Here is a 17,746-nt window from a genome sequence, read left to right on the forward strand (position 1 = left end):
AATAGGGTGCAAACCCTTGGAAATTAGGGTTTCATCAGACAGCGCGGACTCGCCGAGTCCATAATATGGACTCGTCAAGTCGCCATCTCAACCGTGCCCAAAGTCTCGTCTCTACTCGGCGAGTCGGGCCTCCAACTCGCCGAGTCCACGGCCAAAAATACAAGATACTCAGTCATAACTCACGTACTAGGAACCAGGTGCTACACTCTTATTGTAATATGTCTGCGCCTAATGTGTCTCGACTTGCCATTATATATATGACTTTATGCTCTAGTAAGAGCAACCATACTATCACAATGTATGCCAATGGCAGTAACAGGTTGAGGCCACAGAGGAATACTTTATAGGAAGCTTTTAAGCCATTCAGCTTCTTCAGCACGTTTGTCTAAAGAAACAAACTTTGCTTGCCTTGTGGAACGAGTATTCATAGTTTCCTTAGATGATTTCCAAGAGATATCAGCTCCACCAAGAGTGAACGCATATCCACTTGTGGATTTTGCCTCTGAAGTATTGGAAATCCAATTTGCATCACAATACCCTTCAAGAACGGGAGGATATCTCATGTAATGCAATCCATAATTCAATGTATGCTTTAAATATATAAGCACTCTAATGCATAACAATGATCTTTCCCAGGATTGTGGGAGTAGCGGCCCAATCTACTTACACTATATGATAAGTCCAGACTTGTACAATTCATCATATACGTTAAGCTACCATGAACTTGAGTATATTCTAACTGAGCTACACTATCACCTTTATTCTTCTTTAGATGACTAGAAGCATCAAATGGGGTGATAACCGACTTGTCATCATAGTGTCCCAACTTCTTGAGTACACTTTCTAATGGGAATAAGTAAGAGTATAACAATCTGGTCTTCTTTGAACTCTTACACCAAGGATCACATCTACTACTCCTAAGTCCTTCATGGAAAAGGAGGAGTGCAGCATTTTCTTGGTTTGATTGATCACATCCAAATTAGTACCGATTATAAGCATATAATCCACATACAAGCATATAATGACACAAGCATACTTCTATTGTTTGACATAAACACATTTATCACATTCATTAATTCTAAATCCATTATAGAGTAATGTGTTGTCAAACTTCTCATGCCATTGTTTTGGAGCCTGTTTTAGTCCATAAATTGATCTAACTAACTTACAGACTTTGTTTTCTTGACCGTTAACCACAAAGACTTCAAGTTGATTCATATATATCTCTTCATCTAGTTCACCATACAAGAAGGTAGTTTTCACATCCATTTGGTGTATTTCCAAATTGTCAATGGCTTCAATTGCTACTAATGTGCAAATTGATGTAATTCTTATAACAGGTGAATAAGTGTCAAAGAAGTCTTGACCGCCTTTTTGACAATACCCTTTAGCTATTAAACAAGCTTTGTACTTCTCAATGGTATTATCATGTCTAAACTTCTTCTTGAATATCAATTTTTGCCGAATTGGTTTTTGCCTAGGTGGCAAATCTACCAATTTCGAAGTGTTATTGTCCACAATGGAATCAATCTCACTTTTGATTGCCTCTTTCTAATAAGGAGCTTTAGAAGATTCCATAGCTTCCTTATATGTTTGGGGTTCATTATTCACTACAAAGGTCGTGTAATTAGGTCCAAAATCTTTGGCAAATTTGTCCCGTTTTCTTCTTTTAGGCTCCAAGTTCTCTTCTTGAACCTTAGAAGAACTCTCTTCATTTGATTGTAAACTTTTGTCTGGAATGGTATCATTCATTCCATCATCTAGAGGTCTTTTCCTTAAGCAGGTAACCTCTTTCCCTTTATCCTTATAAGGAAAAATATTTTCAAAGAATTCAGCCTTTGCTGATTCCATGATGGTTTGGTTATGGATATCATCAACATGTGATTTATACACAAGAAATCTATAGGTTTCACTATTCATCGAAGGTCCAAGATAGATGCAATCTATGTTTTTTGGTCCAAGTTTAGTCATCTTGGGAAGAGGTACTTGTACCTTAGCAAGGCAACCCCACACTTTCATCCTTTTGTAAGAGGGTAACCTCCCTTTCTACAAATGATAGGGTGATTTAACACTCTTTTTATGAGGAATTCTATCAAGTATCGAATTTTCTGCAAGACATGCTTCTCCCTACAGATTATGTGGTGATCCAGAACTAATTAACATTAAATTAATCATTGTTTTTCAATGTTCTATTCTTTCTTTCTGCTACTCCATTTTGTTGAGGAGTATATGGAGCAGTTGATTGATGTATAATACCATTTAAAGAACAAAATTCAGCAAAGTCTTTGGATTCATATTCTCCTCCTCAATCAAACCTTATAATTTTGATCTTTTTTTCAAGTTGATTTTCAACTTGATCCTTGTAATTCTTAAAAGAATTCAAGGCTTCATCCTTGGTATTTAATAAATAAATATAACAATACTTGTTGCAATCATCAATAAAACAAATATAATATTTTTTTTCCTCTTTTTGTAGGTGTTGCTCTAAAATCACATAAATCAGAGTGGATTAAGCCAAGTATTTCATTAGATTTTTTAACTAATTTATGAGGATGTTGTGAAAATTTTGATTCTACACAAACCTCACATTTTATGTTTTTGTCTAATGAACATTTTGGTAACATGCCAAGTTCTGCCATTCCTTGAATGGAGCGAAAATTGACATTTCCCAAACGAGAATGCCACAAAATTGAAGGATCGTGCATATACATGGAAGAGGGGCTAGTAGTGACCTTTATTGCATTAGCATTAACAGTGGTTACATCATTGTTTGGTGTTTAAATACCGTAGTACAAAGGTAAGACAATGACTTTGAAAAGCCCTCACTAAGGTATCCCTTTCTAACATACATCTCACCCTTGGTGAGAACAAACTTATCAGACTCAAATACAAGTTTTAATCCCTTGTTACTAAGAATAGGACCTGAAATTAGATTCTTAGTAATTTCAGGAACATGCAAGACATCACTTAAAACAAGTTCTTTTTCAGAAGTGATTTGTAGCTTCACTTTTCCATTTCCTTCAACTTTTGTAGTAGATCCATTCCCCATAAATATTGGTTCAGAATCCGAGACTTTTTGGTATGTAGAAAACATGGTTCGAGTGTTGCAAATGTGCCTTGTGGCTCCAGTATCAATCCACCAATCTACACAATTGCTAACCATGTTGGTTTGAATCACAACAACAAATTGATTTGGTGATTCAACCATGTTGGCTTGACCATAATTTTCTCCACCAGAATTACCACCATTGTTTTCATTGTTTCCTCCTTGACCCCTCCTGAATCTAGATTTCTTTGGCCTTGTGTCTAGTTTTGCCACATACATAACATGGACCCGAATTCTTCTTGAAATTCTTCTTATTAGGGCCATTTTTTTCCATCTTTGGAAAAGTTTTTGGAGCCTTGCTCCCTTTTCTTGTTGTTGTGCTTTTTCCTTGAAGTATTTTCTTCTCCAACAAAGTTTGCACTTGGTTCCAAGGAATTTGCATTTGTCTTCTCATTCAATTCAGTATCTATAGCCACACGAATTCTCAACACAAGTTGCTCAAAACTCATGTCATCATTTAAGTATTTAAGATATGGTTTGAAATTCTTCCAAGAAGGAGAAACTTTTTCAATGATTGAACCAACAAGAAAGTTATAGTTTATACCCATACCTTCAACTTCAAGATCATGTGCAATGACTTGAATTTCCTCCAATTGGTTGAGGACAGATTTGGTATCCACCATCATGTAATTCATGAACTTTCCAATCACGAATTTCTTGAAACATGCCACTTTTGTTTTGTATTTCTTTTCTAGTGATTCCCATATCTCTCTTGCAGTAGTCATGGTAGAGTAGATATCATAAAGAGAATCATCCAAAGCATTCAGAATATAATTTTTGCAATTATATTCATTTGTGTTTCATGTTTCCACAACCCTTTGATATTCTACCATTAGGCATTAGTGGGTGGTGTTGTTTCTTCTATATTGGTTACACTAGTAGGAGGATAGGGAGAATCATCAGTGAGAAACTTGGAAACATGAAAGAGTTGTTAGATAGAACAACATCTTCTGTTGTCATCTCTGGAAATCTTAGCCGTTGAATTTCTCGGGTTGTTCGACATGTGTTTTGATGATGGAATTTTGATCCATTCTTCACTCTTTGGTTTCTGCCTTAGATTGTTATGACGGAAGTATACAATCAACAAAATTAATTGAAATAAAACAAACAAAATTCAAATATATATAATATACAAGAATCAATTTTAAAAAAACATACTTGTATGATGATTACACATAAAATATAATCACGAAATTGTACAGTTTGAGGTCTGCTTTGTAGTGTCCTAAGATAGAAATTTCTCTGGTAGGGACCTGTCAAGAGAATACAACAATCAATGCAAGAAGTGATCATGAATTTGTCGAAATTTCTATGTTCCCTTCATCTTCAAGAAGAACGAATTTGCAAGAGAGTTTGTGGTGTAAAATGATTTCTGTAACCCCTCACAGATGAATGAAAACATGTATTTATAGGTATTAGTTATGACAATTGGAAACTATCAAAACCAAAAATAATTGTCATAATACCTGTCATTCAGTAATTATGAATTTAATAAAAATAAAAATAATTAAAAATTAATTTTGTAATTAAAAAATATTTCAGTAATTATGAATTTAATAAAAATAAAAATAATTAAAAATTAATTTTGTAATTAAAAAATATTTAATTAATCAAGAAGACCCAAAGAGCCCCAAGGCTCATCTTTTGACCATTAAATATTTTCTTGATATTAGCCTATTTGAGTCCAATTAGGCTAGTCCAACACTACAACCCAAACCCAATATGCTTAACCCATTACTTGATCCATTTGATTAAATGAGTGGGATAAGAGATACAAGATGAGAAAAAGTTTTCTCTTCCATCAATGTGGGATAAGTCCCACATTGTAATTTGTAAAGCAAAGTTCCAACACTCCAGACCATTTAAGCTATCATGTTTGACTCTTAGAGGTGCATGGAGTCATAAAAATCATATCTTGCGGACCACCTGTGCAACCCTCTGTAGTAGAAGAGGTGGACTAAACGTCTGCAGATTGTAATAAGAAGCGTGTTTGTTTTTTTAACATCTACATGTTGCTGTAGATATTAAAATTTAAAATAAACTGATTTTATTATCTGAAAATAGTTTTTTAAAACCGAAAATTTAATATTGTATAACATTTCTGCAAAACTTTATGATATTTCAGCAAAAATAATGATATTTTAACAAAAAAAATAGTGATATTTTAACATAAAATAATGATATTTATCAGCAAGTTATTATTATTCAATATAAAAAAAAAATTCAACAAGAATATACAAAAAAATATATAAATAAATAATGTGAAATAAGATTTCAGAAATATATAATCAATATTTTAGTAAGAAAAAAAGAAGAAGAAGAGGTAGGAAGAGACCAAACAAGTGTTGCACTAAGAAGAATATGCGCAAATGTTTTTTAATCCGAAGACTTCTGAAAAAAAAAACAATTGCATGATGAAAAGTGTTGCGCGTCTGCTGTGCCGCGCAACAATAACAGGTCTGAAGATGTTTTTTTTTTCAAAAAAAAACAAACAGTACCTTGGTGACCAGTTAAGAGAGATAGATGGCTTAATTCATAATTTGAGGCCCATTAAGGCATGTAAGAGCATAAAGTTTGCAACTTTATGGCTTAAGACACTTTTATGTGCATTGATCTAAGTTTTTGATGTTAAAGCTTAGTGGGTTAAGACATTGGAGAATTTTTTAGCTGACTGACCCGTACACTGGGTGTACTCTTGAGTACGTTGCGCCGTACTGGGCTAGTGCCCTGATTCCAGATCATCAGCGTATGTCAGGCATACGAGCTAGGTATGTCGCGTGTACGCAGTTTGTGGGCTTAAGAGATTTTTGGGCTCAAGTGTTGTTGGTCGTTTTGACTTGTTCAGGTTTGGGCCTCATGCCTACCTATAGTAGCAGGACATTTATGGGCTCTAGGCCATTTTAGGAGCTCTTGGGTCATATTGGTCCTTAGGGCCTTGTATTTGGGCTTAGAATACCTTTTAGGGCTCGTTTGGTTTTGGACTTGGTGGGGGAGGTCTAATGAGGCAAGGGTGAAGAAACTCTTTTGCGTTAAGTCAAGAATTAGGGTTTGCGCTTTCAAGTTAGATTATTGACTTAATTTCTAATTAGGGTTTTATACTTGTGCCTTAAGCAGAGGATTTCGGGAGTCAGCCGCTTGAGTGTTATTTGATATCTTTAATCTAAGGTGAATTTTATTCATTGTATCTGTGGGTTGAAGGCACCAATGCCAACCCACTAGTATATACTTAATGTATGATGTTTGTCTTTGTGATAATTATCTATTATGCATGTATTTGTTTGATGTCTCTGTGATTCTTAATTTTTTTATGATATTATGTGGTAGTGGTATGAGTGAAATAGACACGGTATACGGTTGAAATAGACCTAAAGGGATTGCATGCACCCATATATTGTTAAGTGTATCTAGTTGATATAAACTGAAGGGGACTGCAAGCTCCCAAATATGCTTGATTGTATGTTTGTATGATATGAGATTTTTGGTGGAACTCACTAAGTTTTATGCTTACGGTTTTTAGTTTATGTTTTAAATAATGGAATGGCCCGGTCTGATCACACTGCATCCACCTATAATTTTCCGCATTATGTGATTTTGGGAATTTTATACTCTGATAAAATGTTATGAGACACCTTCGACTGTTTTGATATGATTATCGGATGTTTTGAATGAAATTTAAAAACAAAATTTTATCCGTATTTTTGAAACGCTACATTAGCTTTGTTGTCATTGGTCGCTAGGTGTAGAGGAACCACACCATTCCATCCCACCTTCCTCTATGTTGTGTTATACCGAAATTATGTCTACCGTTGTCCTCTTTAAAAGAATGGTCAAAGTCACCTACCCATTCACAAATTCTAAAACGATTAGACCATTTTTCAAACATTTAACATCAAAATATTGATTAAAAATAGGTTTCTCGTAAAATTGTCGGTACTGCAGAGGTGCATATGTCAAACAATTTTTTTTATTACTTATGGAAAAACAAACGGACCCGGGTTTATGAGAACCGTTTTTTCATAACCGTATAGTTTAAAATGAAACCGCCATTTAGTTATGTGTTTTAATAAATATCTGAAACCAGTTTTTCTATTAATCAAACTGAACCAGTATTATTTAAAAAAAACCCGGGTTTTAACACAACTTCACTTCAAAATACTGATGAAAAAAAAACGGACTTTTTAAATCGAAGCGGATATAGAAAAATCATATTTTAAAACACCTTTATGAGCCAACCCATCACCCTTGCCCAATGGTCTGCATTTTTAGCAATCCAATGTGGATCACTATACTAGTCAAAGCAACCACTTCTATTATCATATAAACTAGCCCACCTTTCTCGCCCTTGGTAACGGGCTTCAAATATCAAATATCGTTTTGATGATATTGGTATATATACCATTTATATACATCATATAAAAATGTCATACAATATTTAACTTAGTACAGTTAATATTTTGTAAAATGAACACTCATTTTTTTATTAAAATATCAACATGTATACATTTTCAACCATTGCTGAAGAAACTCTATTTTATCTTAAACTAAGAAAGTCAACACTAGTCCACATAGAAATGATATATGATCATATGGTAATTAAATCGCTCAAAGAGACCATATACAAATGATATATGATCATATGGTAATTAAGAGACCATATACAAATGATATATGATCATATGGTAATTAAATCGCTCAAAGCTCATCTTTCCCCGATGTATGTTCCATTTTTTGTTCCATTTTGGGTGCACATGAGCACGAATGTCTCAAACTTTCAAGCCAAATCCCATCGGCCACAACATCCGAAGAGTCATCGTTGCGATTCCATGACCAATGAGCATGAGTGTCATTCATTATTCTCAATCGACCATGTCCAAAGCTTGCTTCTCGAAATAATGATATTACAGGCTTAGGTTCTTTGTATCTTCATTTTATCCAAAACAAATCTCAAGTTAATTAGTTCCTATACTAAAAACAAGAAAACAACCAAGTACGATTCTTTACAAACTTACAACATGGCCAAGCCTTCTCTATTCCCCCCATCTCCAATCGTTATGTACATGGGTCCACATGGATCAGCATTGTTATCATAAACCCTAGTCTGAAATTAATGTTCATAAACATGTTGCAATTCATAATTAATAAAAGTGTGTATTAATGGCTGGATTTATTATTAAGAGGACTTACAAAACGTTCGTATGCATGAACATGGCCTGAAAAAACCACGTCAACACGCGAGTTATACAACATTTCCTCCATAGCTACTCTCATGCTTTCGCCTTCTCCTTGATGGGCCAAATTCGAATTATACCATGGTGCATGGAGGAGCACCACCACCCACGGTGTTCTTGATCGATCAATTTTAGCCAAGTCATTAGCCAACCACTTATACTGATCAGAATCACGACCAAAATCAGCATAAGAACCTAACATAATGATGTGAGTTCTCACTACATCAAACGAGTAATATAAGTTTGATTCCGAGCCACTTTCTTTATATGGCATTGGCCAACGTGAATTGTAGGCTTTGAATCCTTTTGGATAGATCATCGGAAATATTTCTTGTTCATGGTTCCCTTGGGTCACCATCCATGGCCTTCGGCTAGCATAAGGCTCCACTAAACGTCCGAATGAATCCCAAAGTGGTTGTTGTGTATCTGCATACGATAGGTCACCGGGGAGGAGCAAAACGTCGTAGTTTCTTGCATGAATATGTTCTAAAGTGGTGTTCGTCCATTCAGTCTGACCAAGGTCACCTGCGTCCACATGCGTAAATGATATTAAGAATCTTTTCGGTAGTTAAAGTTGATATTGCCAAAAAAAAAGGAAAAGGGAAACTTAAGGCGTCATCAATGAAAAGCATAGGAGTCTTGAACCCAAGAAAAGGTCTATACTCACCGGCGAGAACAAACTCAATGGGATAGGTGGCCGGCGGTGTCCGGAAGTTAAACTCCGGGCCGGAGCCACCACATCTGTAGTAATACGTGGTGGCCGGATTTAGTGGTCCGATTGTGACATGGTGGATTTTCCCGGAACTGTAGAAGAAATAACGGTAGGATGTGTGTTCTCCGGTGGCTGATGAATCGTATTTCCCCGGAAGTTTCCCATACTCGACTGTAGATGGGACACCGTTTTCATCGGTTACCCATGAAACCTTCATGTGATTGTCTCCAACCAATGACACATGCACCTATAGATGTGTTTTTAAATTAAATTATGCACTCCGTAAGTAAATTCAGTTCTGAAACAACACAATCGTAATTACAATGGAGGATTTTTAGAGAGAGATACCTGTTGAGGATGAGATTGTGGACGATTATGAGGAGTGAAAACAAGGGGTCGTGCAGGCTGACGGACGAAATCCTCCGCCGCATGGTGTGGTCGGAGGAAATGGAAGAAGAGGATAGGGAAGAGGAATAGTAATTTTGGCATTGTTAGGGTGTAGGAAACTAAAATTAAAGCAATGAATAGAAGAGAAGCATGTTTAAAGGCAATGTGTTGCAATGGCGTGAAGCAAACTATAATTTTGAAACAATGTTGTCTATGGATACGCTTTCGCCAATCAAACGCCACTCATATTACTTTTCAATATAAAAAAATATAGTACACATAGTTCATAATAAATATTTGATTAATAAATTATTTGATACTACATTCAAATCTTATTAACTAATAAATTTAGTAAGGTTTAAACATTTTTTTGGAAATCTACAAAATTCCTTATATTTTGAAAAAAACAACCACCTGATTTATTTTATTTATTTATTTATCTATTTATTTATTTTTTTTGCAATTTAACCGTTAAGACTGATAAAAACTTGCAAAACACTATTATACATGGTTAGTATGCCGTTTTAACAATTAAAATGCAAACTAAAAAAATAAAAAAGAATTGATGAATTTTTGGTTTTATTTATTTTTTTTTTTTTCTGAAACATCAAATCTAACATATTCCTAAACTACATCTTAAATTCACCTATATCCACGACGGGACTTAAATCATCAACCTCAAGAAAGGAGGGCAACACCGAGTACCGCTGGGCTAGAAGCCCTTTGATTAATAAGTTTAAAGTTTAATAAGTTAAAAAATAAAAAAGCATTGATGAATTTTTGGTTAATAAGTTAAAGTTTAAAGATCATTCTAGAGATTTTCTTTTTTTATATATATTAAATGTATTTGATAAATTTTATATTTATTTATTAAAAAACATAAAATTAAGATACCATCTACATTCCTTTCATTAAAAAAACTTATATTTTTTAATTAAAAAACTACAATAATGATAATTTATATATAATCTTTGGGATTTTTTATGTTCTTTTTAATAAATATCATTACTACAGTTATAAAGATATCATTTAAATATCATTCTTAAATAGAGTTTCATGATATATGGGGTATAGAAACGTACTCCTTACAATAAATCAACAATAGTCTTGTTAATTATATGTAGCATGTGTTTTTATAACTACCAGTAACAAAAGTTTTTTTGCAATTTCTTATCGGTTTCAGTAGTTAAATTGCAAAAAACAATTTCCTGAATAACTAATTTAATGACATAATCTATGAAAAAACAACTACAATTCACTAATTAGTATCTCTGACATGGTAAAATTCAATTTTGACTTTGATTTTATGTTATACAATAAGTTCCTGAACAATTAGTTGAATGATATAATTTACTACTATTTATAGCAAGTTATAATCTGTTTAATTTGTTCTAAAATTTTAGGAGTTATAAATTATTTGAATGATATAATTTACTACTATTTATAGCAAGTTATAATTTGTTTAATTTGTTCTAAAATTTTAGGAGTTATAAATTATTTCAATGATTTAATATTAACATATTTTTTTAATTTGATTTTACTTTTAGATTACCTTCATTATTACCAATAGAAACAAACTATTAGATTTAGAGAAACATGAAATGTAAAAAGGTTAAATATCATTTTAAAAACCTTACTGTGATTTTGTTGTATATAAAAAAAAGATATCGAGTAAACTAACCATTATAAATGAGTTTTTTTTATAAATAAAATAAACATTTTTTGGTTTTTCAAAATTAATCACTTACTCCTGAATACTCAATTCCATATTTATCTTCAAATTTTGCGGTTCTTTTTTGTTTTTTTCGAAGAAATATTTCTACTTTTGTCCAAAATGTCACCTTCATAGTGTTTAGTAGGGGTGTTCGCGGTGCGGTTTCGAGTCGAAACCGCAAACCACACCGCATGTGCGGTTTGAAATTTTAGAAAACCGCAAACCGCACCGCGAAGGTTCTAAACCGCGTTATGTGGTGCGGTTTGGTGCGGGCGGTTTGTGCGGTTTTTTGCGGTTTATGCGGTTTGAAAAAGGATATGTATTTTTAATATTATGTACATAAAATTTATACATAAATATATTAGTTATAGAATCAAGATAAGTTGGTTTTGCCAATGTTTTAACAATACTAGTCATTGTTACATTAGACAATCAGATAAATAATCTATCACAAATTTGTTTACAAAAATTGAAATTGGTGATATCAAAATTCATTAGTAATAAAACCAAATTCGTATCTTCTGTGTAATTTCTATGTGTTTGTATTATATATATATATATATATATATATATATATATATATATATATATATATATATATATATATATATATATATATATATATGCGGTGCGGTTTGAACCGCATTGTTATAATTGGAAACCACAAACCGCACCGCATAATGCGGTTTAACAAAATTTCAAACCGCAAACCGCACCACACTAGTTCTAAACCGCATTAGGCGGTGCGGTTTGGTGCGGTGTGGGCGGTTTATGCGGTTTGTGTGGTTTGGTGCACACCCCTAGTGTTTAGTGTCATAATTTTTCAATCTAATGTCTGAGTTCATACCCAAATATTGTATATAATTAATATTTATTATATATATTTAATATTTTGTTAGATTTAAGAGAAAGATGAATTTTTTGTTTGAAATACTAAAACTGTTCATTAGATTTTAGATTTGTTCTTGAAAATTTAGAATTTTTGAGATAACTAGTGTTAACTCATAAACAGTTGTATATTGTATGTCAAAAGTCAAAAGCGGAAATGAATTAAAAATATTAATTTTAGTCAATAACAGTAATAAAATTAATAAATATGTATTTAATGTTGTATTTTAAAAAAATCTTTGTAATTTGTGGTTCATGATAATTCTTTAAAATATATCAATAGTTTCTTTTATTAGTATAAATTTAAATACTTACTTATCTATTATTCCGGTCGTATTTATTTCAAAATTTTACTGTATATATGGTTAATCGAAACAATTTTTTTTTTTTAAATGTAAAAATAAATTTTAGAATTAATTTGAAAAAATTAATCTATGCCAAAAGTATAATTTTGGACCCAATTTGTAATCAAATTTTAAATTTGGGTCAAAAATATAAAATTTTAAAATTGAATGACATGGGGCTCAAATTGAATACAATTCCTAATTTTTGAGAATTAATTAAATAAATAAAAGATATAAGAAATAAACGGATTATAAACACAAATTATAAAAACTTTTATGAAGTTTTTTCAATTTTAAATCTATAATTCCACCAAAAATGAAAATTAAAGTGTTGAAATGGGTATTGATAGGTTGAGGACATAAATGTTAGGAAGGAAGCATGTGAATACACGTGGTGTCATGGTTCGCATATTAATGGAATATTGGAATGTACCATTTCCTTTTCATGGATTTTATTTTCTCCCAACTCAGATATTTTTTTTTAAATCCGATATTTTTTATATACTTTAAACTTACAGTTTTAATATAAACATGATCATGACACGAGTATTTTTTCCTGTCGACATATGGGCATCGCCTTTCAGAAAAATAGTTCACGCCAAATTATGTTTTTATATTCAACATAAAAATATATCAAAACTTAAATAGTATATCAAAACATAATACAAAGAAACAAAATCCATGCAAATACTTTTATGTCATCTTATCCACTCAAAACCTTTTCTAATACCTATTTGCTGTAATTTTAATCATTTGTTCAAGACTGCCATTGTTCGAGATTTAAGGGTTAATATATGGAGCTTGATGTTTTATCCACTTTGGGATATATCATGAAAGCTCAATTTGCTAAGTTTTCCGAATTCAGAAATGTTGTGTGATCACATACTATCCTAATTTCCATAAGAAGTACTATTCACCATCACTTTCAAACTAGACATCTTAGATAGTTTTTAGTGTACTTATTGAGATTAGGTTAAAAGGTGTATGGTTAGGTTAAATGACATTATGCTAATTATATTGTTCCTCACAACACAACACTGTTTGTGCACATACACCACATTATTTAGGTTTAGAACAACCGATTTTTATTTAGCTAGCAAGGAGGTAGACAAGGGTTGACCTATCCAATGACAATTAGCTAAAAAGATTGTGACATCCCCAAAATTTCGGTGAAAAAAAACCGGTTTCATTTATGCTTTTTAAACATTTTCAGAGTAAATCCTTTTGATTTTAAAAGAGATGCAGAATTTGTTCCCAAAAACAAAACATGATAAAATAATATTTACCAAAGCATTTCATAAAGAAATGCATTTTCATTATATAATCAAAACTCGGGATGTCATGTTCTGATATAGACCATAAAACATAAACGATAACATTACAAGTCATTAAACAAATATATACATATACAGACTTGTAAACAAAACAACTTGATGATTATCCATCTTATGCTCTCGCGCCACTTCCTGTAATACAAAGAAACTGAGTGGGTCAGGCTTGGGAGTCTGGTGAGCATATGAGGTTTTCAACCCACAATAAATAATTAAATTAAAATTCATCAACCAAAAATAACCCAATTACCAATTACCGTTATTCTCATCTTATGTCCCTAAAATAACTAACACAAGGGACCTAGTCTTAGAATATTTCATCGGGGCGACAATACATGCTATCGAGGGTTTCCCGGCAATATATGTCAAATAAGGCAACCAGGGGGGGGGGGGGGGATGGGGTACAACGAATGAACACTCAAGTCCATTAACACCTACAGGTGGCGAGCCTGCTAGTGTTCCACGAGACTATCTAGAAAAGTCCGTGGTCGTCATCTAAACTCCGCTAGATGACTAAATCGAAACAACAACGAGGCCTCTCCTCTGTTTATTACACACAGACTATCTACCCATGTTCTACCCAACATATTAGTCGATAAAAATATACATTTTTATACATAGTTTAAAAACCTGCATAGCATGCTTTAATCAATACATATTCCGCATAACAGATGAGGCACACACACATAACACGTATTTCTCAGAGAATAAATCAGATCTATGAGATAGAAGAGAGTGAATATACATTCACACATATAACAACAAAATATATACACATAGCATATATTTTATATAAAATACTTCATAATATTGTGTTGGAAGAAAGTAATCACACACTCACTTGATCAAAAGATGATCGGACACCATTACGGCTTGCAGAAGTAGTGTTTCTCCATAGATCTGGAAGATTTTCACAAAAACGGGCTCCTCACGAGCAGGGCTTCGGCACGGGAATAAGGCTCTTCGGGATCCTCGGGACTTCGAATCTTGCTTCGGGGCTCGGGAATGATACCGGGGCTTGGGATATGATTGGCATGCAAATCGAGGCAATAACTAGAGAGAAGAAAGAGTTTGATCAAGAGAAAATGGTTGATCTCGGTTTCTATTTATAGGCTAGGGGTTTGGGATTACGCTGGGCGTAATCTCAATTTACGCTGGGCGTAACTTGGTTACGCTAGGCGTACTTTGACGTCACTGCATGCGTCAATTGGTGGCACTCTAGTATTGGTCAGGCAACTTGCACCCTTCTGAGTATGTTGGGCGTACTCAAATTACGCTCGGCGTAATTTGACTCGTCAAACTTCTAAATTGCGTAACTTTCGCATACGACCTCCGTTTTCGACGTTCTTTATATCCACGCGTAGGTGAGACTACGCTCTACAACTTTCGTTTAGACTCCGTCGGCTAATTTTGACTTTATTTTTTATTATTTATTTTTAGTAGGCCCGGATAGGAAAACTTCGTTATAAATTTATAACTTCTTCGTCCGACGTCCGTTCTCACCTAACTTTTCATCGTTTCGTTACTAACAATGAGATCGTCGATTCTCGTTTAGATTGCTTCGACTAAAACCGCTCGATCTCAAATCGAGTATTCAGGCTGCATACCGCTAAGTCGAAACTTCAGAAAATCATAACTTCCTCATACGAAGTCAGATTTGGGCATTCTTTTTATGCACAGTCTCGGTTTAACGAACTCTACGACTTTCCTTTAGATAGCTAAGGTTAAATATTGCTCTAACGTAAATTTCACTTTTTACATCACTCAGCGTTGCCAATTCTGTCGCGAAATTTCGACAGGTCATAACTTCTTCGTTATAACTCGGATTTCAGCATTCTTTATATCTTCGGAATCCTTGCCTGGAAACGCGGGCATTACAATTCTCTCCTCCTTAGGATGATTCCATCCACGGAATCACACCTCAACAAACAAATGCGGATAGCGACTCAACATGTCACTCTCCGTTTCCCAGGTGAGATTTGACCAATTCGTATGTTTCCAACAGACAAGCACTAATTCGACCATCTTGCGTCAAAACTTCTTAGTCTTACGGTCAATAATTGCCTCTGGTTCTTCAATTAACCTCTTGTTTTCATCAATTCTTAATTCAGAAATTGGAATTATATTGGGAACTTCTCCCGTGAACTTCCTCAAATAACACACATGAAAAGTGTTGTGAATTCCATTCATTTCTTCGGGTAATTCGAGCTTGTAAGCTTGGTTCCCAATTCTCTGAAGAACTTTAAACGGTCCAATAAACCTTGGACTCAACTTTCCCCTTTAAGCAAAACCGAATCTCCAACCTTAAAAGTCATCGGTCTTCGCTTCTTGGCAGCATAGCTCTTTTGACGATCTTGAGCTGCTAACATTCTTTCCCTGATCACTTTCAACTTCTCAGCAGTTTGATGGACCATCTCGGGACCCATAAAATGCTTTTCCCCAGCCTCCAGCCAACAAGACGGCATACGACAATTCTGTCCGTACAAATCTTGATAAGGTGCCATCTTTATGCTCGAGTGGAAACTATTATTGAGGAAAATTCTACCAAAGGTAAATGTTCATCCCAGTTACCTAGGAATTCTAAGGTACATGCTCTCAGCATATCTTCAAGTATTGGTATTGTTCTTTCACTCTGACCATCAGTCTGCGGATGGTAAGCTGTACTTAAACACAACTTGGTACCCATTTCCTCTTGTAGACTTTTCCAAAATCTTGAGGTGAAACGACTATCACGATCCGATACAATCGTCAACGGAACACCGTGAAGCCTCACAATTTCCTTCACATAAGAATTCACGAGCTTCTCCAAAAACCATTTCTATTTGGCTGCTATGAAATGCGTACTCTTAGTGAATCGATCAACGACCACCCAAATCATGTCGTGAGCATTCTTTGTTCTGGGTAGTTTAGTAACAAAATCCACCGCAATGTCTTCCCATTTACCCATAGGCACAGGTAAAGGTTCTAAACTCCCATATGGTTTCTGATGTTGTGTCTTGACTCTCGCACAAGTCACACACTCGGCCACATACTTTGCAACATCAAGCTTCATCGTCGGCCACCAGTAGTATGGTTTTAGGTCCCTATACATTTTAGTGCTGCCAGGATGAATTGAGTACATGGTTTTGTGAGCTTCTTCCATCAGAAGATCTCTTATTCCTCCTAACTTAGGTACCCAAATACGATCTTGGAATACCTTCAGTCCATGACCGTTTGTACCAAACACCAACGTTTTGCCCAAACGTTCCCCCTTTCGGTCATTTTTCTCCGAAGCTTCCTCTTGAGCTTTCTTTATACTCTCCACAATTGTCGAGACAACTTCTATTCTCTACGCTCTTGGCCTCCTTTTTTCAAGATTGACTTTCCGACTGAGAGCATCAGCAACAACATTAGCTTTACCAGGGTGGTAAAGTATCTCACAGTCGTAGTCCTTGAGTAACTCTAGCCAGCGTCGTTGGCTCATATTTAATTCTTTTTTATTAAAGAGATATTGGAGACTCTTATGATCAGTGAAAAGTTTGCAGTTTGTGCCATAAAGGTAATGCCTCCATATTTTTAGAGCAAAAACTACCGCTGCCAACTCCAAATCATGAATCGGGTAATTCTTTTCATGCTCCTTCAACTGTCGGGACGCATATGCGATCACCTTATTTCTTTGGGTCAAAACACAACCCAATCCAACCCCAAACGCATTGCTATAAACAGCAAAGTCTTCAACTCCATCGGGTAGAGATAGAATTGGTGCCTCACATAGCCTCTTCTTTAGCTTCTCGAATGCTTCTTTATGCTTATCACTCCAAGCATAAGTAGCTCCTTTGTGGGTTAAAGGTGTTAATGGACTAGCGATCGAAGAAAAGCCTTGGATAAACCTTCAGTAATATCCGGCTAATCCTAAAAAGCTTTGGATCTCCGTGGGACTTTTCGGTTGTTCCCACTTCATTAAAGCTTCAATCTTTGCTGGATCAACCATTATTCCTTCTTTGATAACCACGTGACCCAAGAATTGGACTTATCGAATCCAAAAATCGCATTTGGA

At 34.4% G+C, this 17,746-nt stretch overlaps 1 protein-coding gene across 1 annotated transcript; it reads right to left on the reverse strand.

Annotated features, from left to right (window-relative positions):
- Positions 1-7,618: 7,618 nt before the first annotated feature.
- Positions 7,619-9,640, reverse strand: LOC145030904 (purple acid phosphatase 22-like). Its single transcript, XM_078979352.1, has 5 exons — positions 9,395-9,640; positions 9,002-9,293; positions 8,291-8,859; positions 8,116-8,204; positions 7,619-8,027 (listed from the first exon to the last, which is right to left on the reverse strand). The coding sequence occupies exons 1-5, from the start codon at positions 9,533-9,535 to the stop codon at positions 7,799-7,801; spliced, it is 1,320 nt and encodes a 439-aa protein (XP_078835478.1). The 5' UTR covers positions 9,536-9,640; the 3' UTR covers positions 7,619-7,798.
- Positions 9,641-17,746: the final 8,106 nt, after the last annotated feature.

Source organism: Lactuca saligna, chromosome 2 (assembly GCF_052625555.1).
Source record: "Lactuca saligna cultivar CGN05327 chromosome 2, ASM5262555v1, whole genome shotgun sequence".
Taxonomy (NCBI): Eukaryota; Viridiplantae; Streptophyta; class Magnoliopsida; order Asterales; family Asteraceae; genus Lactuca; species Lactuca saligna.

Coding starts and splice junctions, on each gene's coding strand:
- LOC145030904 (XM_078979352.1), bottom strand. CDS start 9,535: ATGCCAAAATTACTATTCCTCTTCCCTATCCTCTTCTTCCATTTCCTC. Junction 9,294..9,394: donor CACAATCTCATCCTCAACAG/GTATCTCTCTCT, acceptor ACACATCTATAG/GTGCATGTGTCATTGGTTGG. Junction 8,205..8,290: donor TTCATGCATACGAACGTTTT/GTAAGTCCTCTT, acceptor CATTAATTTCAG/ACTAGGGTTTATGATAACAA.